This window comes from Mesoplodon densirostris, chromosome 1, assembly GCF_025265405.1.
Source record: "Mesoplodon densirostris isolate mMesDen1 chromosome 1, mMesDen1 primary haplotype, whole genome shotgun sequence".
Lineage (NCBI taxonomy): Eukaryota > Metazoa > Chordata > Mammalia > Artiodactyla > Ziphiidae > Mesoplodon > Mesoplodon densirostris.
This window is the reverse complement of record NC_082661.1, coordinates 107,238,530-107,266,143: the sequence shown is the minus strand read 5'-3', so window position 1 is coordinate 107,266,143 and position 27,614 is coordinate 107,238,530. Positions and strand designations below refer to the sequence as shown.

General features: G+C 57.3%; 1 protein-coding gene across 1 annotated transcript; it reads right to left on the bottom strand.

Annotated features, from left to right (window-relative positions):
• Positions 1-3,749: 3,749 nt before the first annotated feature.
• On the bottom strand, positions 3,750-27,361 carry RNF212 (ring finger protein 212). The gene is made up of 12 exons (XM_060096629.1): positions 27,253-27,361; positions 24,456-24,517; positions 20,790-20,864; positions 16,920-16,976; positions 16,626-16,684; positions 14,804-14,856; positions 14,656-14,716; positions 13,781-13,826; positions 10,368-10,431; positions 9,389-9,428; positions 4,412-4,589; positions 3,750-3,887 (listed from the first exon to the last, which is right to left on the bottom strand). The coding sequence occupies exons 1-12, from the start codon at positions 27,359-27,361 to the stop codon at positions 3,750-3,752; spliced, it is 942 nt and encodes a 313-aa protein (XP_059952612.1).
• Between the last annotated feature and the right edge of the window lie 253 nt (positions 27,362-27,614).

Below are 27,614 nucleotides of genomic sequence, written 5' to 3'. Positions count from 1 at the left end.
AGGGTTTCAGAACCTCGGACCGACGAGCAGGTCCCAAACCTGCGGAGCCAGGGCTCCATCTGCAGGAAGCCCGGGGGCAGCACCACGTGGGGCTCCTCTGAGGTGGCCACCCCGTCCCCTCTCGGAGCCCCTCCCCCTCATCACCTGCTGCCGAGTGGTAAACAGGTGAACTCTGCTCTGCACACGTACCTACATTTTCCCGTTTGAGGTCATCATGCTCACCGTACTTGAATGCACACAGGGGACACAACGGGGCCAGGGATTTTACAACATGGGAGCATTTTCTGACGCTCCACGGCTTTTGCTATCTCGCAGCAGGGATGGCTGCACACCGAGAGCCCTGGGGAAGCAGGGATCCTCCCTGCCCCGCCTGGGCTACAAAGCTACAAAACGCAATCTGCCCAGCCTCGGCTTCCCAAGTGCGCAGCGGGTGGCATCTGCTTCCCGCCCTTAGGCTGTGGGCCTGAGCCAGGTGAGAGGACCCGGGAGTGCAGGGGCAAGTCTCAGGTAACAGAAACAGGAAGAGTCATAATTAACCGTCTTTCCAGCTGGCCTTGTCCAGAGTGACCCTGGGGTGAGGAGGGCGCAATCGGCCTGCAGGAAGAAGTCACACACGAAGCCCACGCCTGGAGACAGATGAGCCTCACGTGATGGGCCCACCTGGGCAAAGAGAGGCACCCCCCGCCCTGGGGTGGGTCTGACCCACGTGGCCACCTGCAGGCAGGCCTCAGTGGTCAGCGCCCAGACCCCCACTTGCCTACCCAGGAGCCGAGGCTGGAAGCCCCCAGCAGGGAGAAGGCAGGGGATGGTCGCCCCTAAGGAAGTTTTAAGGTACTAATTGCAAACACATCATACACTGCTGTCCCAAGAGAGTCCGAAAAACACTTTATTCACTCGTATCACTGAGTCACCCCATCAGGAAAACGCAGAATCAGGACACTGGATACGTGCACATGCTGCGGGCGGGCGCAGAGCCGAGGTCCAGACGGGCGGGAGCTTGCTCATTGCTTGTGCATGAGCCCCCCGAGGCCGGCAGACCCTGCAGGAAGCGGCAGAGTCATAAGCCCCAGGGAACGCACAGGTGAGCACTGCTGGGTTCTGGACCGTTACCAAAGGCTCAGAAACACAGCTCTCGGGGACACCCCAAGCTCTGTGTCGGCTCCTCACAGAGAGTTTGCCTTTCCTCACGGCACTTACCTAAATGCTGCCTCTGCAGCAGCCCCGAGATGCTGAGGGGCTGCCAGGGTGCCGCCCCTCTTCCGGCTCTGCCTGCAGCCTGGGGCGCAGGGCTCTGGCTGGGCCACTCACAGGGCATCTGCAGGGCTGGGATCCTAGTGGTAAATTCAACAGACAAAATCACCAGCGCCTTTGGCAACGAGGTCATTCAAGCGTGGACTGTTTCTTGGTTTTCAAGGTGGCGTGGCCAGCCTGGGGCCGCTGGCAGAGCGGGAGCAGCTCACGCGCAGTGCACGGCAGGTAGCCCCGCAGGAGGGCTTCTCTGGGCCGTAGTGACCGTGGCAGGGCCTCCGAGAACTGCTGCCCGTTACCAGGGCCCAGGACCTGTATCGTTGGACCCTCCCACAGGGTCCCTCTGTGCTGACGCTGAAAGAGTCAAGTTACAGTCAGAGGGCACGGAGCTGGGGCCGGCTCCTGCCGTGGAGTGGGGTGCAGGCAGCCTCACAGAGGTCACAGGCGCAGCCTGCAGTCAGGGAGGTAGGTGGGTGGCTCTTTGAGTCGAGGGGCGGCGGGCACACAGTCTGGAGACCAGTGGCTGGACCGTGCCGAGCGGCAAAGCGTGGACAGGCTTTGGGAGAGGGGTCAGGGAAGGGTCCACCTTTGGAGACACCACCTGAGCGCCCAGCGCTGAGGAGAGAGCCCTGCGTGGAGGCGGCCCTGCGTCCAGGAAGGGCACAGCTGCTCCTGTGCACACGGTGGCGCTGGGACCTGACCAGGCAGAGGGGGCAGCACCGGCCGGAGCGGCCACCTGCCCTTCAGGAAACCCTGCTGACCCCGGGCTGTCCTGGAGTAAAACGCCCTGCAGCCGTAATGGCTCTTCCAGGGTTTTTCGCGACAGGGCACCTGCTTAAGTTACGTTTTAGCTTCAAGAACATGACGTGGTCTACTGGGCACCGCCTCACTCGGGGCCCGCAGACGGCGCCAGGACGGGCAGGTCCCTCCCGCCCCCACCTAACCCTGTCGCCCCCCAGGAGCCGCGAGCGAGCGGGACCTACCTGAGCGCCTGGGGCTTGCTGGGGTGATGCGGTGTCAGGCCGAGGTGCTGAGGGCAGTGGGCAACGCTGCCTGGGGGCGGGTGAGAAGTGAATGAGCTGCTTCCCCATCCCTGCCACAGGTGGAGCCCTGCCCCCGCCCCGGGAGGGTGCGGATCCCATCCTCTTCCCCATCTTCTCACCCATGTGCGCTGGCTGGTGGCCCACACCCACACTGCCCGCGGACTCCGCTGGGGGCCGCCCCTGGTATGCGGCAGGTGCTCAATAAATGTCTGGACACCTGCGCTCTAAGCCTTGGCTCCTGTCACTCTGACAACCACTCCGGGGACAAGAGGGAGGGCGTGAGGCTGCGGGCGATCCTTGGCGCCAGGACCGCCGTGTCACCTCCACCCAGACCACAGGAGTTTTACACAGCTCGACTTCCGCCTGTTGACAGCTTCTGGGCTAATAAGAAGCTTCTTTTAAAGACGTAAATGATCCCTGATATGCTTTAGTCACACCAGGGAGCAGACATGAAAAGACTGCTCTTCCTCAATACCTGAATTCCTCTGCATCTAAATTTTGGAGAGTTTCAACAGAAGGAAGCCAGGGAAAGAAGGGTAGACAGCATTTAGGTTAGGCTCCCTCTGTGTCCTTTCATGGTACCCCTTTCATAACCAAAGAACCTGGACCAGAGAGGGTGAGTGCCTTTCCCAAGGCTGCACAGCATGAAGTGGGCAATGGGGGTCTCATCTCTTTGTCTTGGGCTGTGTGGACTGTGAGGACACTGCCCACTGCAGGTGACCCTCAGGAAGCCCCAGAGAACAGCTGAGAACCAGGAGGATAAACCATCTCGGCAGTTACGTTCATCGTGTTTGTTGTTTTCTGTACTTTATGAGGGTCTGGCGTCTGGGGGCCTTGCTGACCCCGGAGGGACTGCCCCTCCCAGGGCGGGCTGACTCCCAGAGGTGGTCCCGGTCTGCCTGTGAGCGAGTGCAGCATGCCTCTGATATGAAGAGCGGCCAATCCAGAACCAGTTCTGAACCCCCCCTCCATCTGCTGCCCCACTCGGCCCTCATCAGCCTGGCTGGACCTCAGACAAGCGGGACGGCCCCAACACCTGCAACCACAGAGACTGCTCAAGCCAGCCAACCTCAAGCCTGCCAGCCTCTCCCGCGGCCCTGCCATTCCTCCCTTGAAAACCGCAGCCAAGGCTCTGGCCCAGGCCTCCACCTCACCCTTCCTGGCAGCCATGCCGCCTGCTTCCAGGGACCGTGAGTCCACCTTCCTCCTGCACGGCAGTGGCTCCTGATCTGTTGGCTTCACACACCTGACGGGTCCCGGGTACAATCGTCTATTCAGTGATTACATGCTCGACCCCACGATGGCCAGCAGCAGCAGCAGTTTCTCACGTATGCTTTACAGGACTTCATGGGGACAACGGTTATCAACACAGCTGAGGCTACCGAGGCCTCAGGAAGTCAACAACTCATGGGTCGTGTGGGCAGTGCTCTGACCACAGGAACAGCGGGTGCCAGGCCCTCAGTAGGGGGTCTTTCGGGTCCTGCCTGAGAACCATGGGCCATGGCAGGTCTTGGTCCTGAGGGCGGTGACCCCAGGCGTCGCAGGAGGCCCGGGCAGCACCAAGGAGCCGCCCCCAGGGCCGGTGCTACAGCCTGACTGAAAGCCAATGACCGGATGAGGCTCCACAGCCAACAGGACACATCCAAGTCAGGGCCGAGTTTCTGTTCAGGAAAGCGGTGTGATTCAATACATTTGGAAAGATTTCCATTGAAAAATTTAAACGGAAAACATGTTGACATTTAAAGAGGGTAAGTTTCCATCCAGGTCGGCAATGTGGGGACGCTCGTGTCCCTGTGCTGCCAGGTGGACAGGCTGCGTCCTGTGGACGAGACCTGGGCACTGACGGGTGGGCGGCCCGAGACGTGGGAACGGGTTGGCCTCGTGCACAAGCTCGTGGGACAGACCGGCAGGGGAGCAAGGCTGAGGCACCCGCGGCTCGTCAACTCACCCAGGCAGCGTTTGCCGAGAAGGGACCTCCAGCTGGATGGAGCTGAAATCCGCGAAGCCCCTCCCCAAGACCGAGCATGAGACGGAACCATTTTAGGACACTGTCTAAGACAGACAACAGCGTCTGTGCTCGGACACCCACTGCCGCCTGCCTGGGAAGGGGGCTTCCTTGCCTGGGCCGTGAGCGGGCCCCTGTGCACCTGCGCCTTTGTGTCGGGGGTTGAGAGCAGGAGGAAAGGGCACGGCCGGGTGTGACCCTGCAGGAACTGGGAGGGCACAGCTTTGCCGCAGAAACTGAGCACAGAGAGGCTGCCCTGCCTGAGAGATGCCTGGGCGCCAGCTCGCACAGACCTGCAGAGCAGCCACGGTCACCCTGGAAGAGCAGGGCGAGGTCAAAGGACTCACACTTGACGAATTCAAAAAGTCCTCCAAAGCCACAGTGAGCAAAGGGCAGAGATAGTCTTCAGATCAAAGGGGAAAAGCGACTCATCACACACAGGACACGAGGACATGGCTGAGGGTGGCAACTCCTCACCAGAAACACAGGAGGGGCCAGAGGCAGCAGGATGCCTCTGCGAAGTGCTAAGAACAGGCGTCTGAGAATTCCCTGCCCAGTGAGACTATCCTCAAAATGAAGACATCATCATTCAAAGGTGACAAAAACTGGGAGAATTCACAGCTAGCCAAACGGCCCCACAATAAAACGGTACTTGGGTCTGAAAGGAATACCCACCGACAAGCACTTGGTTCCACAGGAAGGAAGTGGGCCCAAACCTGACAAGCGCGAGGGGAGCGTGTGCTTTTGCTTCCTCTCCTGATCTTTAGGACACGGGAGTTTCTGTAAGGGAAGTCATTACAGGCCTATCGCTGGGGTTCTATGTAACCTAAGTGACTACACATAAACAAAGCATCACAAAGCAGCGGGTAAACGGACTGCACGGGCAAAGCTGCTGCATTTGACCAGGATCCAGTTGGGTGGCCGATGAGAGGCACAAGGCTACCCCTGAGGCAAGAAAACAACGAGACAGCATAAATATCAATGGAAGGTCGCGTCTCCCAGTCCGCTCTGGCTGCCACGCCACCAGTGCAGGCTGGGGCTTCAACACACGTTTATTTCTCACAGTCCCCGAGGCTGGAGTCCAAGATCAAGGCGCCGGCAGACCTGACTCCTGGTGTTCCAGGGGATCCCGCTTCCTGCCTGCAGACGGTGCCTTCCTGCTGTGTCCACACGTGACCTCTTCCTGCGTGTGCCGTCTCTTGTGAGGACACGAATCCTATCAGATTAGGTCCCACCCTCAGGACGGCGCTGACCTCCTAGAGACCCCCGACTCCGAATGCAGTCACAGCTCTGAGGGGACACGGGGCACTAAAAATAGTTAATGCCGAAGAAGGCAGTTAAGGAGATACAGATAAACAAAAAATCCCAAAAACACATGGCAAAGAGGCAGACATCAATCCAAACCTATTAGTAACTATGCTGACTCAATGGACTAAACATAAACACTCCAGTCAGAGGCAGAGATTACAAGCAGGATCCAACCACACATTGTCCACAAGATGCACACTTTGGGTTCAAAGACAATCAGGCGAAAGCAAGGAACGAAAAGATGCCCCATGTAAACTGTACCCAATCTGAAATTAAAGAAAATTCCACTATCAAGATAACTCACTACTCGGGTACCAGTTTATGGATAACGCCTAAGACCCATACACTGAAAACGATGATTCCTCAGGTCAATCAGGGGCCGGTAAGCGGAGAGGCAGACACGTCAGGTCTATGGACTGGAAGACGCAGGAGAGTTGAGAGAGCAACTCCCCCGAAACCGATGAGCTCCGATCAAACCCCAGCAGGCTTTTTTGGTAGAATGTGACAAGTGGATCTTAAGATTCATATGGAAATGCAAAGCCCTTAGAAGAGCCAAGATTACTTTGGTAAATTAAAAACAAAGTGTCTGATCTCAAAACTTAACCATAAAGCACAAGTAACCATAACAATGTGGCATTTATGAAAGGAGGGATGGAATATACTCATTGACAGAACAGGAAGTCCAGAAGGAAACCTTGACAGTTATGATCTATCAGCTACATTCAATTTTGGACTGTTGGTTGTCAGTATACAGAATTACAATGGAGTTTTGCATATAGATCTTGCACCCTGTAGCCTTCCCAAGCTCATTTATAATTCTTGACAGTATTCTTACAGACCCCTTGGGATCTTCTACAGCAAGATCAGCTGTCTACAAAGTAGTTACACCTCCTCCTTTCCAACCTATGCGCCTTAATTTCTGCTCCGCTAGCGCCTCCAGGACAAGGCAAGCAGACGTGACGGCTGTGGGCATCCTTGCCCTGTTCCTGGTCTCCAGGGAAAAGGTTCCACCTCTAGGGTCTTGGCTGCTCTGTATCAGACTGAGGAAGTGCCCTTCTAGTACGTGTCTCCTAAGAGTTTCTACCACGAATGGTTGCAGAATTTTGTCAAATTCTTTTTCTGTTGTAAAGATCTTGTTTTTTAGGTATTTCATTCTACTAATATAGTTAATTGGTCTTCAGATGTCAATAACCTTGAATTCCTGAGATAAACCCCACTTGGTGATGGTATATAAATCTTTTTATATGTTGCTAGATTTGATTGCCTCATATATATATATACATTTTTTGCGGTACGTGGGCCTCTCACTGTTGTGGCCTCTCCCGTTGTGGAGCACAGGCTCCAGACGTGCAGGCTCAGTGGCCATGGCTCACAGGCCCAGCCGCTCCGTGGCATGTGGGATCTTCCCGGACCGGGGCACGAACCCGTGTCCCCTGCATCGGCAAGCGGACTCTCAACCACTGCACCACCAGGGAAGCCCTGTCTCGTATATTTTTAAAGAATTCTGCACCAATATTCATGAAAATTATTGTTCAGTTTTTTCCTCATGTTATCTTTGGCTGTGTTATTAAGATACCACTGACATAAAATGAATTGGGAAGTCTTTGATCCTCTCCTACTTTCTGAAAGAGTTTATGTAGGCCTGGTATTAGTTCTTCTTTAAATGTTTCAAAGAATTCACCCATGAAGCCAGTGAGAATTAGGCTTTTCTCTGTGGAAAGATTTTAAAATTACTAATTCAGCTTCTTTATTTGATAGAGGTCTACCCAGACTTACTATTTCCTCTTGAGGTAGTTTTGATATTTTCTAGGAATTTGTCCATTGCATGTAAGTCATCTACTTTGTTGGCAGAGTTGTTCATAATATTCCTTGTAATTCTTTTATTATCCGTAGGATGTGTAATGATGTTCCTTCTTTCATTTCTTATACTAGTAATTTGTGTTCTCTTTTTTTCTTGGTCTAGGCAAGAGTTTGCTAATTTTTTCAAAGGATAAACTTTAGGTTCCATTGGTTTTCTCTATTGTTTTTGTTTCCTATTTTGTAGATTTCTACTCTATTCTCTTGTAGCTTCTTAAGGTGGAAGCTTAGATTACTGATTTTAGATCTCCTTCCTAATATAAGCATTTAAAGTTATACATTTCCCTCTAAGCTCCACTTTACCTGCATCCTATAAATTTGGTACACTGTATTTTCTTCCACTCAGTTCAAGATACTTTCTGATATTACTGGTGACATTTTTTCTTTGGTCCATAAGCTAGTTATAATTGCATTGTTTAATTTCCAAATATTTGTTTTATTCTCAGAATTTTTTTTCTGTTGATTTCCAATTTAATTCCATTGTGGCCCCAAAATACACTCCATATGAACAGTCCTAAGTATCAGGACCTGTTTTATGTCCCACTGTGTGATCTTTTCTGGAGAATGTCCCATTTGCACTTGGAAAGACTGTACACTCTGCTGTTGCTGGTGGTATCACATTTGTCAGATAAGCAGTCTCTTATCTTCTTTCTGATCACTTGTCTAGTTGTCCCACCAACTATTGATAGTGGGCTACTGAAATGCTCAAATCATGTGTTGAATTAATTCTCTTTTTAACTCTGGCCTCATGCATTTGGGGACTTTCTTTTGTGGTGTGTTTGCACTGACGGTTATGTCTTCCTGATAAATGGACCTTTAATCATCATGAAATGTCCCTCTGTCTCTAGAGATGTTTCCTATCTTATGACCTGTGTGTGCGATGTGAAGACAGCTGCTCCAGCTCTGTACTGGCTGGCTTGCTTGATGCACCCTGTATGTCATCTTGTCTCAGCCTATTTGTGCCTCTGGGTCCGAGATGTGTCCCTTGCAGAGAGTGTGCAGCAGTCTGATGTCTGCATCAGATGATGTGTGCATCTGCCACACACTCATACCCGATGCTGTCCGTGGCTGACATCAGTGTGTCCACTTTGCTCTTTGTTCCCTACATGTCTTGTGTCTTTTTCATTCCTGCTTCCCTCACAGCTTTCCGCCTCTGAAGGGAAAACACCGAGCTCCCCAGACTGGATGGTCGGCTCTTCTTTCCATGGGCAGCTTTTGCTCTGCGTACCTGCTCTGCTGTCAGGTGTATAAACATTTGTAACTGTTGTGTTTTCCTGACACCCTGTTACCACGGGGTGTTCCTTCTGCTCCTGGTCTCCCGAACAGTCCTTGTCCTAGTCTGTTTCTCTGATGCTCATGCCGCACCCCAGCCCTCAACTGGCTGCCACACGCACGGTGTCCTTTCACTTGTAACGTGTCTGTGCTGCTGTAGTTCAAGCACATCTCTTGTGGGAGCATGCGGGGCACCTCTTCACTGGTGTGGCCAGTTGCTCATGGGTACTGGGTGGCTGACGCACACCTGCACCTGCCGTTCTGCTATTTACTGTCTGCACCTCATTCTCTTTTCTGTTAGTCTGCCCGTGTCGCCTTCTAAATGCTTTTCAATGTAATTATTTCAATTCCTCTTTTAAACTGCATTTTTGTTTTTTAAAAACTGAAGTATAATTAATTTACAATGCTGTGCTAGTTTCAAGTGTACAGCTATGTGATTCAGTTACACACATATATATATATTCTTTTTCAGATGCTTTTCCATTTTAGGTTGTTACAAGATATTGATAGAATGGATAAACAACAAGGTCCTACTGTAACAGTACAGGGAACTACATTCATTATCTGCCAGACCCCCATTTCCTGAGGGAAAGATGCTCCCAGCGCCGGGCTCCTACCACAGGCCGGCCTGCAGACATTGACCTGAAACCCACACCCGCACAGCAGCATGACGGTGGGGGCACAAGGCGGGGACACTGGGCCAGGCACGAGGGCGGAGAGGACGTTGACGCCCACAGGACACCCCAGCGCCCAGGGGAAACACCACCTCCAAAACCAAGGGAACCCTGATGGGCAGACACTCCAGCTGCACAGGAGGATAGAGGCGGGAAGCATGCGAGGAAAGGGCCCTGGAGTGACAGACGGCCTGGGATTCCAGGGCAGGGCAGGCAAGGGAGACAGGAAGACACAGGCCTTACCTGTGAGCTGAGGCTGGGAGCACAGCGTCCATGAAGGGGAGAGGAGGGGAGGGGAAGGGAGGAAGGGGCAGGTGCAGCAGCGATTCCAAAGTGCAGAAGCAAATCAAGCCCCAGCCAGGTGCTCAGGTGCAAGGGCGGCACCAAGAGGCCCTAGACAGATGCGGCTCAGAAAACCTACACCTCAGAGGCAACTATCAGAATCTCCACTTCAGCAAGAAAAAAAATGAATCTAAGGACGGAGATGCAAGAAGCAATGGCAAGAAAGAAAACAGAGGAGCTGATGATTAAGAATGAATAAGCATTCATCTCAAATGTAAACATTTCCATGATGACACCGAGGAAACTTCCAGGGACTTGGCCCGAGTTTGGTGAGGGAGGGACTTGGGGTGGAGATGGGGTGTGCACCAGAGCCTAGTGCTTTGGGCAGGCGGGCAGGCTCACGCTGACCCCCCGGGGAAGGGGCCGTGTGCTCACCCAGCAGCCACTCCAGCAAGCACCAGTAAGCACAGCAGGTCCTAGGATTCCTGTTCAAAGCCTAGGAGACAGGCCACAAGGGCCCACCTCCCCTGTGCTGGGTCAGGTGGGGCACCATAGGTGCCCTGGATGGACCCAGGAGGGGCCCATTCTGGGGGAAACATGCCTCCACATGGACCCGCACCCACCGGGTAAGTCCTTCAGCACGTGTGGACTGGGGTAAGGTGGCGGGTCTCCACTTACCCATGCGTCCATCCCGAGGTGGACTGAGCAGAGAGATCCTAGTCAGGCCAGTGGCGACCTCACACTAGGTTGTAAGAAAAAAACAATTGTTAATGTTCCAGCGCTGCCACTCAGGAGGAAAGAATCTGCTCATCTGCTAAGAACACAGCTCCTCAGTCTCATCTGCCTGAGAAACAAACTCCTGTCTGACCTCGTTCTGTGTGCGAACGTGGCTGAGTGGGCAGGGCCCACGGCGGTGAGTGGACGAAGGATCCACTGAGTACTTTTAAGAGTCTCAGAAACGGAAAAGTAACCCAACTTCTTGGCCGACATTAGGAATTTCAAAGTCCTGAGTAAATCCTCATTTGGGGAGCGTGTTGTCACCTTGAAATCCAGATGCTGACGGGTGTGGCTAGGGCTGGCGGGCAGTGCCCGGCGCCAGGCCTGCTCCACGCCATGCACACGGTAGCGTCCGCCAGGCGGCGCCCCACCCCACCCGCTCTGCCCCCGGAGCCGCCCCCCTCACTGTAACTGCACGGTGGGACCTGGGGTGGGGCACACAGCCGCTGCCAGGAACCCAGGCCTGGCCCTGCTTCTGTGCCCGTCTTTTCATCTCCATAGCCCGTCCTGGCCCTTCCTGGGGCCCTAGACTCGGCCACCGCCCCACCTGTGCCCCTGCTGTGACCTCGGGCCCACCTTCCCAGCTCCCGCGCCCACGACGGCCCTTTGCTCCTGTCAAGCAGCCTCCCCGCCAGCTCAGCAGTGGCCTCGTTTCAGGGCACTCTCTGCAAACGCCCCCACCCCGGCCCTGCCTCCGGCTCACGCCTGCTGGCAAGACTCTGACCTTGGAGGGACAGGCCCCCACCCTCGAACGCTTTGTCACACTGCCTGGCAGCCTGGTGCCCACCCACCGGAGCAGCTTCCCCTCCCTCTGGCCTCCCTCCCCGGCCCACCCACTCCAGGCTCGTGCCCAAGGCGAGGGCCTCTCCAGGGTCCGTGAGAATGGCAGGGCTGGCTTGGGGACGCTCACTGCTCAGGGTGCCCTCGTCCCACTGCTGCCATAGCTTTAACGTGGCTCGTGGTGAGCAGGGCCTGACCTCACAGCCCTTCCTGCTGCTGCTGTTTCTTGGCTGCATTCAGAGTCTCCCTCCAGCTCGGCCACCCTCCCTGGCCCCTCTGCGGCCGCCTGTGCACCGGCCCCTGCCCCTTCTCCCACCTCCGGCACGTCCTACATGTCAGGCCACGAGTGTCCAGCACAGGCCAACTCTGAAAAGTTATCAAAGAACGGAGACGAAATCGCTCCTGTAGGGTTAACACCTATCTGGGGGAGGCTCCAGTAACAGGCGAAACAGAAAGAGTTAAAAGATGCGGAACGTCCAGGATGGTGGCTGTGACGCAGGTGAGCGCTGGCCCTGGCCCAGGCCGGGGGAGGGAGTGGACGCAGCAGCTCCAGGAAGTGGGGGTGCTGAGACAGGCCCCCACAGGACCCGCTTCCTCGAGCACGCCTGGGAGCTGCTGTCGAGGATTTGGGTTGTTGGCAGCCGTACTCGGCTGCCCTCAGGGTTTCAACGGTCACCCCGGGCTCAGCTGCGAGCACATCTCTGCGTGGACGGCCAGGTGGTTGGGCTGATGTGGCAGAGCGGGACCACACCCAATCCGGGCAGCCAGGGCCAGGGACGGGCCCAACCTTGGGCTGCATTCTGGGGTGGGTCCCCTGACCTCCACCGGCCCATCAGCCACCAAGTCCTCGTGATGCAACTGGGCTGGCTTGTGGGACGTGACTGACACGCTGTTTCACGGCCTCCTCCACACACCTCACTCTGCGGGGAGCTCCTGCCACCAGAGGATGGGCGTTCTGGAGAGGCCCAGGCCCCGTGCCAGGAAGGCGTGGTGGGGCCGTGCGTGTGTGCAGCCCCTCGGGGTTCTGCGGGTCCACGTCCTCACTGGAGGCCACATCCTGGACGGGACGACTGGGAGGCCCCCGCCTACTGCCCGCAGCACCGCCTCCCCACGGTCCACGGGCTCAAGCACGCCCTCACTGTACACGTGGGTCACCCCCTCCGGGGAACCAGCACCTGCCGAGCTAGCCCTCGAGCATCCACGGTCCAAGTCCCCACGCAGAACCTCACCGGTAGGTCCCTCTCTGCTCGCAGGCGCGGCTGAGGGCAGGTGGCAGGCTCTGCCTCTCCCTCCCTCCTAGGACCCAGGCCCGGTGCAGGGGGTTGGGAGGGGGGGCAGGATCCCGCTCTCCTCCTCCAGGACCTCCCTCGCCAAGACCACCAGACTCCTTTCGGGGTCACCTCAGGGAGCGCGGGTGCTGCCCTCTGTTCCATGGCCACAGGGTGGGCCCAGCCATGCCGCCTGTGGGACCTCCTGGGGGGTCTTGGGGTTTCCAGGAGACACCTCACTGCCCCGCTCGGGGTCTCAGGGCAGCCCCACCAGAGAGGTGTGCGCACACCCACCCCAGGGCTGACGGGGTGTCCGGGAGGTGGGTCACTGGGGGGACAAGTTTTCCCTGAAAACGCGCGTCCCATTCTGGCAGCCACAGCCTGTGACTGATGGTTTTCCTGGAACGTGGCCGTGCCTGTTTGCTCCACACCGCGAGGGGTGAGTGCTGAGATGGGGACATGGGTCCACAAGGGTCCACCCAAGCCCGCGTAGATGTTGGTCTAGAACCTCACTTTGGAATCTCAAGTCAGTGTGTGGCGTTCTGGTCCCAAGGCACAATTTCCCATGTGCTGCCCAGGAACACACCATCGCTGAGCCGTCAGCCTTAATCTCTGGAACATTTAACCTCCGGAAACTTTAACCTCCAGAATGGGGCCACATGTGGGGCGAGGCTCGCGGTCCAGCTCCTGGGGCAAAGGCGAGCTGGCAGGGACCTGTGAGCTCCAGGTTGGGGGGACTGCCTCATGAGCGGCTGAGGTCTGGGGCAGGGCGGAGGTGCACCCACACCCCCTTCTGGCGATGGGAGACGGCTGACGAGGGGAAGTGGGTGGGAAGCATCTCCCCACCGGAGCCCGGAGTGGCTCTGCTGCCCACCCGCCCCTGATGGCCTAGTCCTGCAGCCCAGGTTCCTCCACATCTGCTTCTAGGATGGCTCCCTGGGAATGAGCACCACTTCTCGCCAACCAGCCCACATGCTGGCATTCACCTCGCAGGTCGTGTGTACTCAGTGACCACAGCGGCGCGAGGCCTCCAGGCAGGACTGAGTTCAGACACCAGTGGTGGGAGGAGGGCACCCCCCCCAGCCCCGAGAGCCCAGTGGCCCCACGGCCGCACCCTAGCCTCCCTCCCAGGTCCCTCCTGGGAGCCGCCTGGAGATTGGCCACCCAGAGTCTGTGGAGCTGGCGTGCTCCAAGGTCATCAGTGACGAGAAAACCATCCACGCGAAGCATGTGAGAACCAGGCACGCGGAGGGCAGGTGCGCTTACCTTTCTCCTTGGGGAGGGCCTGAGATCAACTTCCATGGACTCCGCCCTGTTACAGACAGTGAAACACAGTCACGGGCCTGGTTATGACCAAGTAACAAAAACACACGAGGCCCCGCGGGCGGCTTTCCTTCCTGTAGCTGCTGAGTACCAGGGGAGCCCGGTGATCACAGCCCCGCCGTGGTCAGCGAGGCCTGTAAACCACCGTGCACCCACCCAAGGACATGGAAGCCCCCGCTGTCTGGCCTGAACAAGCCCTCCTGTCTGCCCTCCCACCGCCTCCCCCAGAAGGCCCCTGCGTGGCCGCCTCCTGGCTGGCTGCCCCGCTCCGGCCACTGTCACTGGGCTCCTCCGCTTCCTGCTGGGCTTCCCGGAAGCAGGAGCACTACTTCCGACCACCCTACTGCCTGGCCCCCACGTTTTATGCAGGTAGGACTCGACCCACGGCAGTTCCCTAATGAATCAGCCCAAAGGCTGGCGTGGGACGTGGCCGGCGTCCCCGCAGGAGCACAAGGAGGCGGGAAGAGGGCCTGCTCCCTACTTCCTGAACGAGCTTGGGGCGGGGGCGGCCAGGCTGACAGGGCCTCGGGCGCCCTCATCACACCTGCTACCCGTGGGCTCGACTCCAACCTCCCAAGAGAAACACCCACCCCTCTCTCGTCCTGTTTCCTCCACGTCCCTCTTGTCCCAGCATCAGAGGAGGGTCCTGGGGACAACACCCAGCTGTCCAGCCCGGGTCACGTGACCACCCCCCACCGATCCGAGGCCACAGGGATGGAAACGGAGGCAGGCGCAAGCTGCCGGCGCCTGTGCTACGTACCCCTGCGTCTGAAACACTGCCCGCTGACGTTCGGGGGTTGGGGGCTGGGGGTGCACACCTTTCAGAGGCTGACGAGTCAGGTGGCAGGAAGAGAGGCCCGTTGGGCTTTGTCGAAGGAGCTGTGGCGAGAAACCTGGTGCTGGAGCCAATCAGGTCCACTCCGCACCTCGTCACAACCCTCCCCTGCCAGGCATCACTTCACTTACTTGAAACTGGATTTTTTGTTGTGCTGAAAGCCGTTTGTTGCGACAATCTCACACTAAATAGATGGAGAAAAGGCATTAATTGAGCCATAAACGTTTACTTCCAAGTAGTTCCTTCCAACCTGAAGGTAAAGAAAACAGAAACAGCCTCTGTTCTCCATGGCGCTGCCCCCTGGCGCCCTCCACAGCCTGTTACTGCACATGCCTGGCTGCATCCCACAGGGATGGAGGGAGCTCCCTCTGACTCGCCAGAGCCCAAAACAGTGCTGAGAACACAGCAGGCATTCAATAAAGGCCTGCTGAGCGGCCCACCGACCGGCAGGGGGACTGGCCGTGCTGGGGCCCAGCTCCCTGAAGGGCACTCACTCCTGCTTCCAAGTGACTCAGTGGAACAAACTGGGTGCCACGCTGGGCGAGTGGAGAGGGCGAGTGTCCAAGGCCCCCCCGAGACAGGCCCTGTGACAGGGTCAGCAGCGGTGACACCACGCCGTGCTTGGCGGGGCAGACCCAGGCAGGCGTGGTCTGGGGCAAGGGTGCCGCGTGGGGGGCACAGGCTCCCCCAAGAGGGAGACGCAGGCCATGTGGTGCATGCAGAGTGGTCAGCGGGTGGGCCTGGCACAGAACCCACCGCACCAGGAATGCTCCACCTGGAGCCCGAGGGAAACAGGCAGATTTGGACCCTGAAGACACCAGGTGGGAAACAAAGTGCCTGTGAGGCAGAGCGAGAATACGGCACCACAACTGGCCACAGGGATGGGCTGGAAGGGCGAGACAGAGCAGCCGGACAGACGTGGGGAGAAGGCGTGCACGGTGGGGCTGAGCGGGCGCTGCAGGTACCGGGGTCTGAAGGAGCAGGTCGCCACGTGCAGACACCAGGTGGGGACAGAGCCACAGAGGGAGAATGGGAAAGGTAAGGGCTGGAAATTTTCCAGAATTAAGGAAAGACATGATTCCACAGAAAGAAAGCAAACTGCACACCGAGGAGGACAGATCCCAGGGACTAGCCCGGGGGCCTCTTGTCCCTGTGTCAGGGTCAGGCCTCGCCCGCCACAGGAGGTCTCGGCTGCGCTGTTTCCCCGCAGTCCTTCAGGGTAGGGAGAGGCCTCCTCTGCCGCTGCGCTGGCCCGCAGCTCGCGGACCCCAAACACGCCTTCACAGGCGGCACCGGCAGCTCATGCCCCATCATGAAGGCGGGTGGGTGGAGACCTTTTCACCCCAGACGAGGCTGAGTCCACACTGGCAGGCGCCCAGCTCTGACTCTGGTTGGTGGTCCCTGGGCGCCCATACTGCCCTCAGCTGCCCAATTCAGCAAGGAGGCGGGAGTCCACGCACTGGGGCAGGGGGGTCATCGCTGGGCAGGCAGCAACCCCGCAGGTTAACCTGTGGCCCCCAAGTTGGGACTTCTGAACGTTCATTGCGTTCATACCATGTCTCATAAAACCGAGAACGTGGCTGAACACGGGTAGTGCCGTACTGACCCCCGGGGGCCAATGGGCCCAGGGCTGCCACAGGACCCGGACCAGGGGATGGGTGTGTTGCATGTGCTCTCTGGGGAACTGCAGGCGGGGTTCACTTTCCTCCCAGGCTCCCTCCCGTCACCCCAGGAATCACTAGGGGGCCCCCCAAGGGGAACCACTCATGTTTTTTTAAATTCTTCTTTTTTGTCTCCCTTTCTTCCCCTCTAGTTTCCTGCATTTTTGCTTTGACAGAAGTTCCTGGCCAACGGAAATGCTCTTTCCTCTGCACCCTTGGTTATGACAGGGCTGAGACAGATGACCAGTCACCACAGAAGGCCCACTGCCGCCCTCGTGCCCCGGGGACTCACCTCTGCAGCTGCTCCATCCTCAGCGCTGACTTCCTGAGGGACTCTTCCAAATGAGAAATCTAAACACAATTGAACGACTTCCAGTTACCACACGCACTACACCAAGTGACGGTTTAGACGGAACACGTTGATCCTCAATTTCTTAAACCACAAATCAGAACGTGAGTTATGTGGCAGCGCCCCTCACGCTATTTATGAGTGAACGTGCACCAGGTCCAGGTAATCACGTGTGTAGGAAATAAGCGCTGGGTGACGCGACCGCTGTTCTCCTCGCTGCCAGTCAACTGGACTTACCTTTTCTCTGTAGTAGGCTAACAGTCTCCTCCTGTGCTTTTCTTGAAATTCTGAAACCTGCAAAGACAACACGTGTCAGCTGCTGATGTGCGCATAGTGGCTGCCGCAGAGGCTGGTGGGGACTTCCTGCAGCCGCCAGCTCTTCCCAAGACGTGGCCCCGCTGTTGCCTGGCAGCCAGAGCAGATGCCGGCAGAGCCCAGGCTGAGTGGATGGTCACGGTCAGGCGCACGCCACCCAGAGGCAGCGAGGGCCACAGGTTCCACGTGAGGATCGCGTGGGCAAGAGGGCTGCTGTGCCTCCCTTCCGTGTGGCTTCAGTGGCCCTTGGGGCCCAGGCCATGGAATGGGACACATTCCACAAGGGCCGATCACCGTGTGCTGTCCCTCAGGCAACAGCAACTGGATCACAGATGGCCTCCTGACCAGACAGACCAACCAGGAACCCCCTGACCTGCCACCCCGACTGGGCCTGCATCGGGCAAGAACGCCACCAGGCAGACACGCAGGGCCATGCCATTCCAGGAGCCCAGTGACCTTGACTGGACATCCAGGGCCAGCAGCGCCTGGAACCAGCACCCTCCCTGGTCCTCCATTTATATGAGCCCCAACCTCCATGTCTGTGGTGCCTAGAGCCTGGGCCGGTCCCTGAGAGGGCCCACATACATTAGAAAATGGCGACTGTGATTTCCTCAAGGAAAGAGAGCTATTTTCACCACTGGAGTTTCAGACAACGACACCCACTCTCTCAAAACACTAAACTGAATTGCTTAAACCTAATTCTTGTTGCTGCCAGTGCACAGCTGACACACAGCAGAACCGGGTGCTGGGCAAACTGGGATTTGAAGTCCACATTGTATAAACGCATCACCCACTTCACCCCCTCCCCAGGAATCTGCCAACATGCGTGCAAACATCCAGGGACGGTGGCCTTTTCCCTGGGGCTCACTGGTCTGGTCCAAACTGAGGGAGAAAAATCCCTCTGTGGAAAGGAGGCTGGCCCAGCCCACCTCCAGAGGGCGGGGCTGTGGTCAGGAGGGACAAACCCTCTTCAGAGTCTCCTGACCTCCTGGCTCCTACATCCTGAGGGATTCAGAGCCCTTGGGGCAGGGGACATGCTCCACAGTGCTCCAGCGAGCCCACCCCCTCCATGAGACCAGGGACGCGTATCTCCACCCAGAGGAGGGTCGACGGACACAGGCTCTGCCCAGAGCGTCAGCCTGTGGAAGGGGTGCCCCAAGGGGACCCCAATGCCGCCACTGCACAAGTCCTCGTGATTCGCGAGGCCCTGTCCCAGAAAGGCTCTGGACCGCACCAACGGTTCTCAAGTCCTGCTGCCCCCGGGCCTCAGCAGGCAGACCCTTGGGTCCTCACTCCGGGCGAGGTGAAGCCCCCATCAGCCCGTGACCGGGTGCCTTTTCCTCACAGCGTGCAGGGCATTGAGGCAGGGCCGTCAGGTTCCCAACTGAGGGGCGGCCATGCACAGCTGGGAGGGGTTTTGTACAGACACTTCTCAAGTCGCCTTCCCCAATCACCTTCAGCAAGACACAGTGACAGTCACCTGTCTCCACAGCTCACTCTTCCGTGTGTCCTATGCCTGCGGCGAGAGACTAATGTCCTGCGCTGACCCCTGACCTCGTGTCTTGGTGCAGGGACCAAACTGAGAAACAGACAGCACCGCCTCTGGGAGCAGCCCTGGGCCGTTCTGGAGCAGCTGGGAGTGGGCCACGCTCCAGCTGGCACGTGGGACCCCGCCTCACAGGCACTGGGGCTCAGCAAGGCCTGTGGACAGGCCAGTGGCTATCTCGACTCTGGCAGGCCATTTTTGAATGAGGACCCTGGTAAGGACAAGCATGCAGGCCCTCTGTGGCTGATACAAAAGCAACAGGACAGGTGAGGCCACAGCAGGGGCGGGGCCACGGGCAAAGCTGGCCCTGGGAGAGGGGCCGGCCGGTGGGGTGCCTGAGCGGCAGGCGAGAGCAGCCCCACTGAGAGCGCAAGGCTCATGCGGGCTCCGGGCAGCCCGGACCCTGCGGCCACACGCCATCTGCACTGGCTGGGGTGCCCGAGGCTGAGCGCTGTGGCCTTGGCAGGGGTCAAATGGTTCCAACAAAACAAAATGAAAAAGGGCTCGAGTCCTCATCTGGGTTGAGACACAGGCGAGGCCTGATGAGACTGCACGAAGCCTAGAGGCCGCGCCAGACGGCAGCCGTTCCAGCTCTGCTCAGAAACCAAGGAGTGGCTGACTCGCACAGCCGCTCTGTGCTGGTGCCCAGCGGGCGGCAGGAGGACCGGGGCCGGAGGAGGAGCACAGGGCCCTCAGGTGGGGTCGTGGGCCTGGGAGCAGCACAGGCTGCGGGCGTCCGTGCCGAGTGCTCAGGCGCTGCCCAGTACGCTGGCCTGCGTCCCACCTCCGGTCTCAGGGGAGAGGCTGATAGGGGAGAGGCTGGTGGGGGAGAGGCGTCAGAGGAAGGAGGCTTCAGGGGCAGAACGAGATCGGGAGGGTCAGTGGGCAGTCCCGGTGCAGGAACTGGCCCGGTTCTGGCACACCCAGGGCCCGCGCCCATGCGCTCACAGCCTCGGTCCCAGGCCGGCCACACACTCCTCGGGTCGCTGAGGACCCACAGAGGCTGTTATGTGGGTCTTACCTGCCAACGTTTACCCTGCAAGAAACTAATCTTGAGAGAAATTTAAGATGTTTATTAAATTCATTTAAAGTAACAGCAAACCCAACAGGCCAGCACGTAGAGCGAGCTGCAACGTCCTCTGTCGTGCGGCCGCTCTGCACTTGAGACGGGCACGTAACCACCAGATGGCAGACCCAAGGCCGCTGGGCTGCCCCCACCACGGTCCTCCTTCCACGCCGGGGGCGTGTGGCCTGAGATGGAGGGGCGGCCCCAGGCCCCATGCTGGGCTGTTCTTGGTGAGACTCCTCCAGGCGCAGGGCTACCTGTGTACCTCCCAACACAGGCAGCTCTGGCCCCGGGGACCTGGCCGGAAAGAGGGTCCCACTGCAAAAGGGGCAATGCGGGCAGTCCCCAACCGCCGACCCCAGCACTCACCTTGTGCTGATGCTGAGGCTTGGGGCACCCCTGCGTCCCCCTGGAGCAGTCCCAGGATGATGGGGGACAGCCATGGCCCCACCAGTGCTTCTGGCCACGTCGGAGCCAGAGAGCAGCCTCCCAGGGGAGGGGATGGTCTCGGCAGGCTGGCTGACCATGGCCTCCAGACATGCAGGCCAAAGGGCAGGAACAGTCGGGCAAGCGGCGCTGCCCCAGGGAAGGGCCTCGGCCTCAGGTGGCTCCTGGCCGCTCCTCCACACGGCCTCCGAGGGCAGGTGGCAGGCGGCCAACAGTGGGGGCTCCGCCTTTAACAGAAGGACAGCTGGGGGGACCACAGGCTGTCCAGTGACGTCCAGGGAGGAACGTGAGGAGGGCACGGATGCACAGCATTAGAGGCTGGGCACAGGGGCGAGTGTGTGAAGCAGCAAAGGGGGGACGTGCACGGTGACGAGGAGGAGGGTCGGGCAGGCACAGATGCCACAGGGGCCACAGGGTGGGCAAGGGCTGCACAAGTGACCCTCAGGAGAGGACAGCGTCACAAAGCAGCCCACTGTCCGGAGTCCAGACAGCCCCAGCCCCACCTTCCAAACCCCAGATCTAAGGTCCGTCCCTCGAATCATGAGGCTCAGTGGGGCGTCCTGATCAAGGGACCACTGTGTCCTGACGCCCAGCAAAGGCACAGAGACCACAGGACAGAGAGCACGGCTTCGTCACAGTGCGGGTGGGAGACACTCGCCGACCATGTGTCCAGAGTGGACTGGTCTCCACAACACCAAGTCTCCAAGGGCTGAGGGCAAAGCCTAGGACTCACCTGGGAGGTCTCCCTTGCGTACTTCCTGCACAGGCCGTCTATGCCCATGAAGAGTGACTGGATGTCGGAGTCCGTCTGAAAGAGAAAAGGCTGCTTCCATCGCCACTGCCTCCACGGGCCAGGGCTCTATGTGCTTCAGGGCCCAGACTCAGCCACAAGGACGTCACGGCTGCGTCCAAGGGGCACCGAGTACTCCACGGCGCGGGTGAGGGACGGTGCCACCTCCTCGAGGACCAAGGGCAGTATTGAGGGGCTCCAGGCTGCTGGGGGGAGCCGCATACAAAGGAAACAGTGAAATCAGAAGTGGGAAGAGCGATGGGCACGACTTCAAACTGCTCACAAGTATGTGTTATTTATTTTTAAAAATAAATTTAATATTTATGTTTGGCCGCGTTGGGTCTTCGTTGTTGGTGCATGGGCTTTCTCTAATTGCGGAGCACAGGCTCGGCAGTTTTGGCACATGGGCTCAGCAGCTGTGGCACGCAGGTTCTAGGCGTGGGGGCTTCAGTACTTGCGGCTCGCAGGCTCAGTAGTTGTGGCTCACGGGCTCTAGAGCGCAGGCTCGGTAGTTGTGGTGCACGGGCTCAGTAGTTGTGGTTCACAGGCTCAGTCGCCGTGGCACGTGGGCTCTAGGTGTGCGGACTTCAGTAGTTATAGCATGCGGGCTCAGTAGTTGTGGCTCACAGGCTCTAGAGCACAGGCTCAGTAGTTGTGGCACACGGGCTCAGGAGTTGTGGCTCGCGGGCTCTAGAGTGCAGGATCGGTAGTTGTGGCACATGGGCTTAGTTGCTCCATGGCATGTGGGATCTTCCCGGACCAGGGCTCGAACCCATGTCCCCTGCATTGGCAGGAGGATTCTTAACTACTGCGCCACCAGGAAAGCCCCGTGTTATTTAAAAAGTAAACATGAAAAAGTAGGGTTTACGAACTGGCACCTGCCCACGTACACTCCTCGTGCAGATACACCTGCCTCCCACCCCCACCCACCACCCGGCCACAGCAGCACGAGAGGCACAGAAGGGCCGGGACAAGGACACACACAGGCCAACGAGACCAGGAGCCTGCGCCCCTCCCAGTCTGTACCAAGTGTACGGGCCCAGCCGCTCCCCATCTCCGCTGAAATGACAGTAACACCACACTTAGGGAAAGCGAGATCCGAGCTAGAAACTAGGAAATGCACTCGAAGGGCCAGGCCCCCCAAGAAGCTTCTGGAGGACCCTGCAGAGGGGCGGCTGCAGGGGAAGCGGCTCCAGAATCCACTGCCGGCTCAGAGGAGGGGTGAGCAGGGCGCCAGGAGGGCAGGGGCCCATGGCAAGGGCTCCACGTGCACGTGAGCCCTGCGCTTGACCTTTACCCGAGACCCTGGACAGCACCCAACGCCTCGAGCCCCGTCTTCCAAGGGAAACAGGACAGAAGCCACACCTCCCCTGAGGGCCTGGGTGAGGCCTACACACTAGGGGCAGGGGCCCCAGTGAGTGGAGACCAGACTAACGCCCACAGAGAACCCAGTCCTACACCAAGACCTCCATGGGCCAGGAGGGAGGTGAGGGTGTCAGCACTGACCTGTCAGGGCCCAGGGCCTTCTTTTTTTTTTTAAATTTATTTTTATTGGAGTATAGTTGTTTTACAATGTTGGATTAGCTTCTACTGCACGGCAAAATAAATCAGCCATATGTATACATATATCTCCACCATTTAGGACACTACAGTGCATTAAGTAGAGTTCCCTGTGCTATACAGTGTGTTCCCATCAGTTGTCTATTTTATACATAGTAACAATAGTATATATGTGTCAATCCCAATCTCCCAATTCCTCCCACCCCACCCCTTTCCCCCTTGGTATCCATACATTTGTTCTCTACGTCTGTGTCTCTATTTTTGCTTTACAAATAAGATCATTTATATCATTTTTCTAGATTCCACATATATGCATTAACATACGAAATTTTTCTTTCTGACTTACTTCACTCTGTATGACTGTCTCTAGCTCCATCCACATCTCTACAAGTGACTCAATTTCATTCCTTTTTATGGCTGAGTAATATTCCATTGTATATATGTACCACATCTTCTTTATCCATTCCTCTGTCGATGGACATTTAGGTTGCTTCCATGTCCTGGCTATTGTAAATAGTGCTGCTATGAACACTGGAGTGCATATGTCTTTTTTTTTATTAATTAATTTAATTTAGTTTTTGCTGCACTGGGTCTTTGTTGCTGTGTGAGGTCTTTTCTCCAGTTGCGGTGAGCAGGGGCTACTCTTCGTTGCGGTGCACAGTCTTCTCATCGCAGTGGCTTCTCTTGTTGTGGAGCACGGGCTCTAGGCATGTGGGCTTCAGTAGTTGTAGCATGCAGGCTCAGCAGTTGTGGCCTTGTGGGTTCTAGAGCGCAGGCTCAGTAGTTGTGGCGCACGGGCTTAGTTACTCTGCAGCATGTGGGATTTTCCTGGACCAGGGCTCAAACCTGTGTCCCCTGCATTGGCAGGTGGATTCTTAACCACTGCACCACCAGGGAAGCCACATATGTCTTTTTGAATTATGGTTGTCTCTGGGTATATGCCCAATAGTGGGATTACTGGGTCACACGGTAGTTCTATTTTTAGTGTTTTAAGGAACTCCATACTGTTCTCCATAGTGGCTGTATCGATTTACAGTCCCACCAACAGTGTAGGAGGGTTCCCTTTTCTCCACACCCTCTCCAGCGTTTACTGTTTGTAGATTTTTTGATGACGGCCATTCTGACCAGTGTGAGGTGATACCTCATTGTAGTTAGGTCCCAGGGCCTTCCTGAGGGGAATTACAGACGGAGTCCCCGAATGGGACAGAAGGCGGGGGAGTGATTGCACTCCACATGCACGGAGACCCCAACAGAAAGCCCTCGCTTTCCCACTTCTAGGAATTTATGCTCTAGAAATAGCCTTACAAGTATGTGGAACTATGGTAAAAAAAAAAAAAAAGTTCACTGTTAAGATTGTTTGAAATAGTAAAAAGACTGAAAAAACCCAAAGGCTTACCAATAGGAAGATACTGTCATACCACGCAATCACTTAGAGAATGTGGGTGTGTACATTTTAGAAAATGTAGTGTCAACTGGGAAACACCCTATAAAAGATTAATCACACTAACACCCAGAAAAGGAGCCACACTCCTGGCTGTCATCATCTTCGGGAAGTAGGATCTGGGGGACTTTCACATTCTCTGTTATGATTTTCTGTTATGTTTGAGCTTTGTGTAATTTTATATTTGTAATCAGAAAAGCAATTTTTATAGATTAAACATCAGATCAAATACACATCTTAGACCCTAAATGTGAAGGAATCAACTTCACCGACTTTCCCTCAGCCCTCTTAATTGGAAATGACCCCAGGAAAACCAAACTCCACCACCTTCCTGAGGAGCTGATGTTGTACTGAAGAAACACAGGCACCCGACTTCGGTTCCCAGGAGCACCACACCTCCTAATGGGGCCAGGCTCTGGCTAAGGAGAAAGTTGTGCAAGGTATTCAGAACCACGCTATTGGACTTTATGCAGAAAGCTTGTAAGATCTCTTACTGCACGTAGCAAAACAAACAAAAGTTTTAGACACCGCAAATGACTAAAAATTGAATGTCACATTTAAAAAGAAACACTGTGATTAACTTTCAGATACTACAGATTTCAACTTACATGTTTCGAAAGCAGAACTGTACGACATGGAACTTTACAAATCAAGCATTCATTCCTTTTACCTATAATAGAAAGCAAATTTTATTCTATTATAGTGAGTAGTGCTTTTAAATATACATAAATGCAGACCTTCTTGCAAAAGTACACAGGATTACAGCACTTGCAGTGGACAAGCCTGTGGGCGTGCACATAGCTGAAAAGACTTACATAAGTAACAATCTTTTTTTTCTTGTTTTGCAAATATGCTCCAAAATGGTGGCCATAAAGATCAACAACACAGACTTAGATCAGTCCCAGATATTTCTTACAATCAGGTTTTATAGGAATAACTTAACTTAAAATTTTAAACTCTACAAAATGAAAAGCCCCTCCCACCCACCTGGCAGCTACAGTGTTCTGCTCTGCCCCTCGGCTTCACCCCTGTGGCAACTGGGACAACTCACTGGGCGTCCGAGCATTTACTGAGCTCCTGAGACAGGCCAGGCAGTGTGAGGGGCTGAGGATGGAGATGTCACGTCCCCCTCACCGCCACCTTCCCTCGCTAGGCCTCCTCCCCGTGGGATGCCCGCCTCCACGTGCTCCTCCCCCACTGGCTGGCCCCGCACCCCTTAGGGCTCCCCCTACTCCATCCCCCTCGCTTCCAGCTCCTGGTTCGGCGCTGCCTGGTCCTCACAGCCTCTGATCTTGGCTTCTCCACTAGGCAGCTTGGAGACCAGCTGTAGGTCCACATCCACCCGCCACGGGTCCTTCCAGGCAGCACAGCAGCCCAAACCCGGGGCTGCCTCCCCCTCACCCTGCAGTTCAACGCGGCTGAGAAGCAGGATTCCAACACTGCGGAATCTGCAGCATTGCTGGGCACCCCTCTGCTTTTCTGGGTCATTTCCCCCCAGTTCCCTGCAGGGGGTACTCAAACAAGCCACCGTGTCGTCTACTGAGGAAGAGGCCCGTCATGCGCACCTCTCTCCCCCTGCACCACACGGTGGCCACGGCCCCCCAGGCCAGGCCTAACCCTCCACCCTGTGCTCACCTCCTCTCCTTCCCACAGCCCGAGGGCTCCCATCCTCACTCAGGCGCCCTCCCACTAAGCTCCGCCCCTAGCCCTCCCTGGCGCTTCCCAGCCCCGAGCCAGGCCAGCCTGTCCCCACCATCCCCACAGCATCACGCAGGTCACCCACCCACTAAGGCCAGGGCCACATGCTGATGTGCTGGCTGACTGCGCTGGGATGCCTGGTTTGACGTTTCTGCTTTCTCTTCCCCTCACAGCCACCTCCCGTCTCCACCTACCTTCTTTAGGAAATGCTTTTCCCCAGGTGAGAACAGGCTCCTGCATCCCCTGCCTTCAGTCCTCCCGTCACCCCAGCATCTCCACTCTCCTCTCTGCACTAACCTCTCCCTGCTGTGCTCCAGCTGCCCGGACTCCTAGACCCTCATGTGTCCTCACAGCCCCCCTCGGTCTCTCCCTGCATGGCTCTCCCTGGAACCTCCGTGTCCAAAAGTGAGGTCCTGAGCCTCACCTCAAACCCGCTGTCTCCCCGCAGCGTCCTGGATGGCCACGGGAACCCCACCGACAACCCCGGCGAGCTCCACACGTTGGAAACCGAGATGCCTTTCTGCACCCAGGTTTGCCCAACCTGCCCGCTGCTTCTGTCCAGCCCCGCGGGCAGCTGTCCTCCTCTGAAACCTCTCCCCTGTGCAGGGCGCCGCTTCTTCCCCAAGTCCTGTCGCCCGCCAAGTTCCACTTCCCCCAGCCACGCAGACCAAGACTCAGCCAGACCACCCCTGGGCACGCGACGGTGCTCGCCCCCAGACCCCAGCATGAACATGCCTGCAGCACCACCTGTGACAGCCAAAGCCTGGAAGAGCCCGAGGGTCAGCTGCGAGCTGGTAAATACACCAGGACACGGCGTCGGTCCCGAGCAGCAGGGAAGGGGCACCAGGGGCAAGTGTGCACCGAGGATCCCGCAGCGAGAGGCCCAGGCAGGGGCCACCCGGGGCGGGTGTGTGTGTGGGGAGCCTGCTGCCCGCTGGACCACCCGCTCACCGGCGTTAAACAGTCCAAGGCGATGGACACCAACGCGGGTCAGGACAGTGGTTTTCCTTGAGGAGGCCTGGGGTGTGTGTGTGTGAGATGTTCTGAGTCTTAACCTGTGAGCTGGTTTCACAGGTAGGTCACTTTATGAGAATTCACTGCGTTTCCATTTAGGCTTTTTTCCTGTATAAACTCTATACGTCAATAAAAACATTTCACAAGAAAAAAAAGTACACGTCGATCACGTCACTGCCCGCTGCCCACAGGCGGGGCCGGGGCCTCCCTCGAAGTCCTCTCCCGCCTCAGGCCTCCCCTTTCCTCCCACCCCTCTGCTGGGGACACTTCTGCATCCCCCACCGCCCCACCCCCCGCTTCCGGCTGCGCTTGTCCTTACAGGGACCTACCTGAGGTCAGACCCCACGTGGCAGGCGGGCCAGTGCCAGAACTGAGACACTCGGCCGGCGCGCTGCCTGCCCTCCCTGTGGCCCCTACAGGCCCTGCCCCACCTCCAGCCTAAAGGCAGGAGCCCAAGAGTCGTGACCGGGAGCCTCTCGGCCTGTGCCCCCCCCACCCCCGCACGCCCCGCCCTCCCCCAAGGCCCACTGCTCCCGAGGTCCTCTCCCCACCCGCCAGGCCTGCTGACTCTCTCCCCCCAGGGCCCCTCCCCCAGAAGCCCCACCCCCTGGAAGGCCCCCGCCCCCCCACCAGCCCAGGGGTCCAGGTGTGGGCCTGGCCCGAGGGCCCTCAACGCCCTAACCCCGCCCTGACCTTTGCGCAGGCAGACATCGCAGTACACGTGGCCGCAGTTAGTCAGGCTGAAACACGTCGTCCCCTGGGGTGGCTGGAAACAGCGATTACAGAACACCCAGCAAGCCATCCTCCGCAGCGCCTGCCGCCGCCGCCGCCGCCACCACCGCGAGGCCCAGGCCCAACCGAAGCCGTCCTAAGACCCACGCGAGACCTGGACGCGGGATCTGGGCGTGGCCCGAGGGCTGCGACTCCACGCCTGCGCACCAGAGTGCGGCGCTGATCCCACCAAAACTCAAGTGTTGGAAGGTACCAACCCGGAAAGAGAGGGAGGTTAGAATTAGACTTTCCCCTCTGCGGGTTGTTTTGGCTGGACGTCGGGG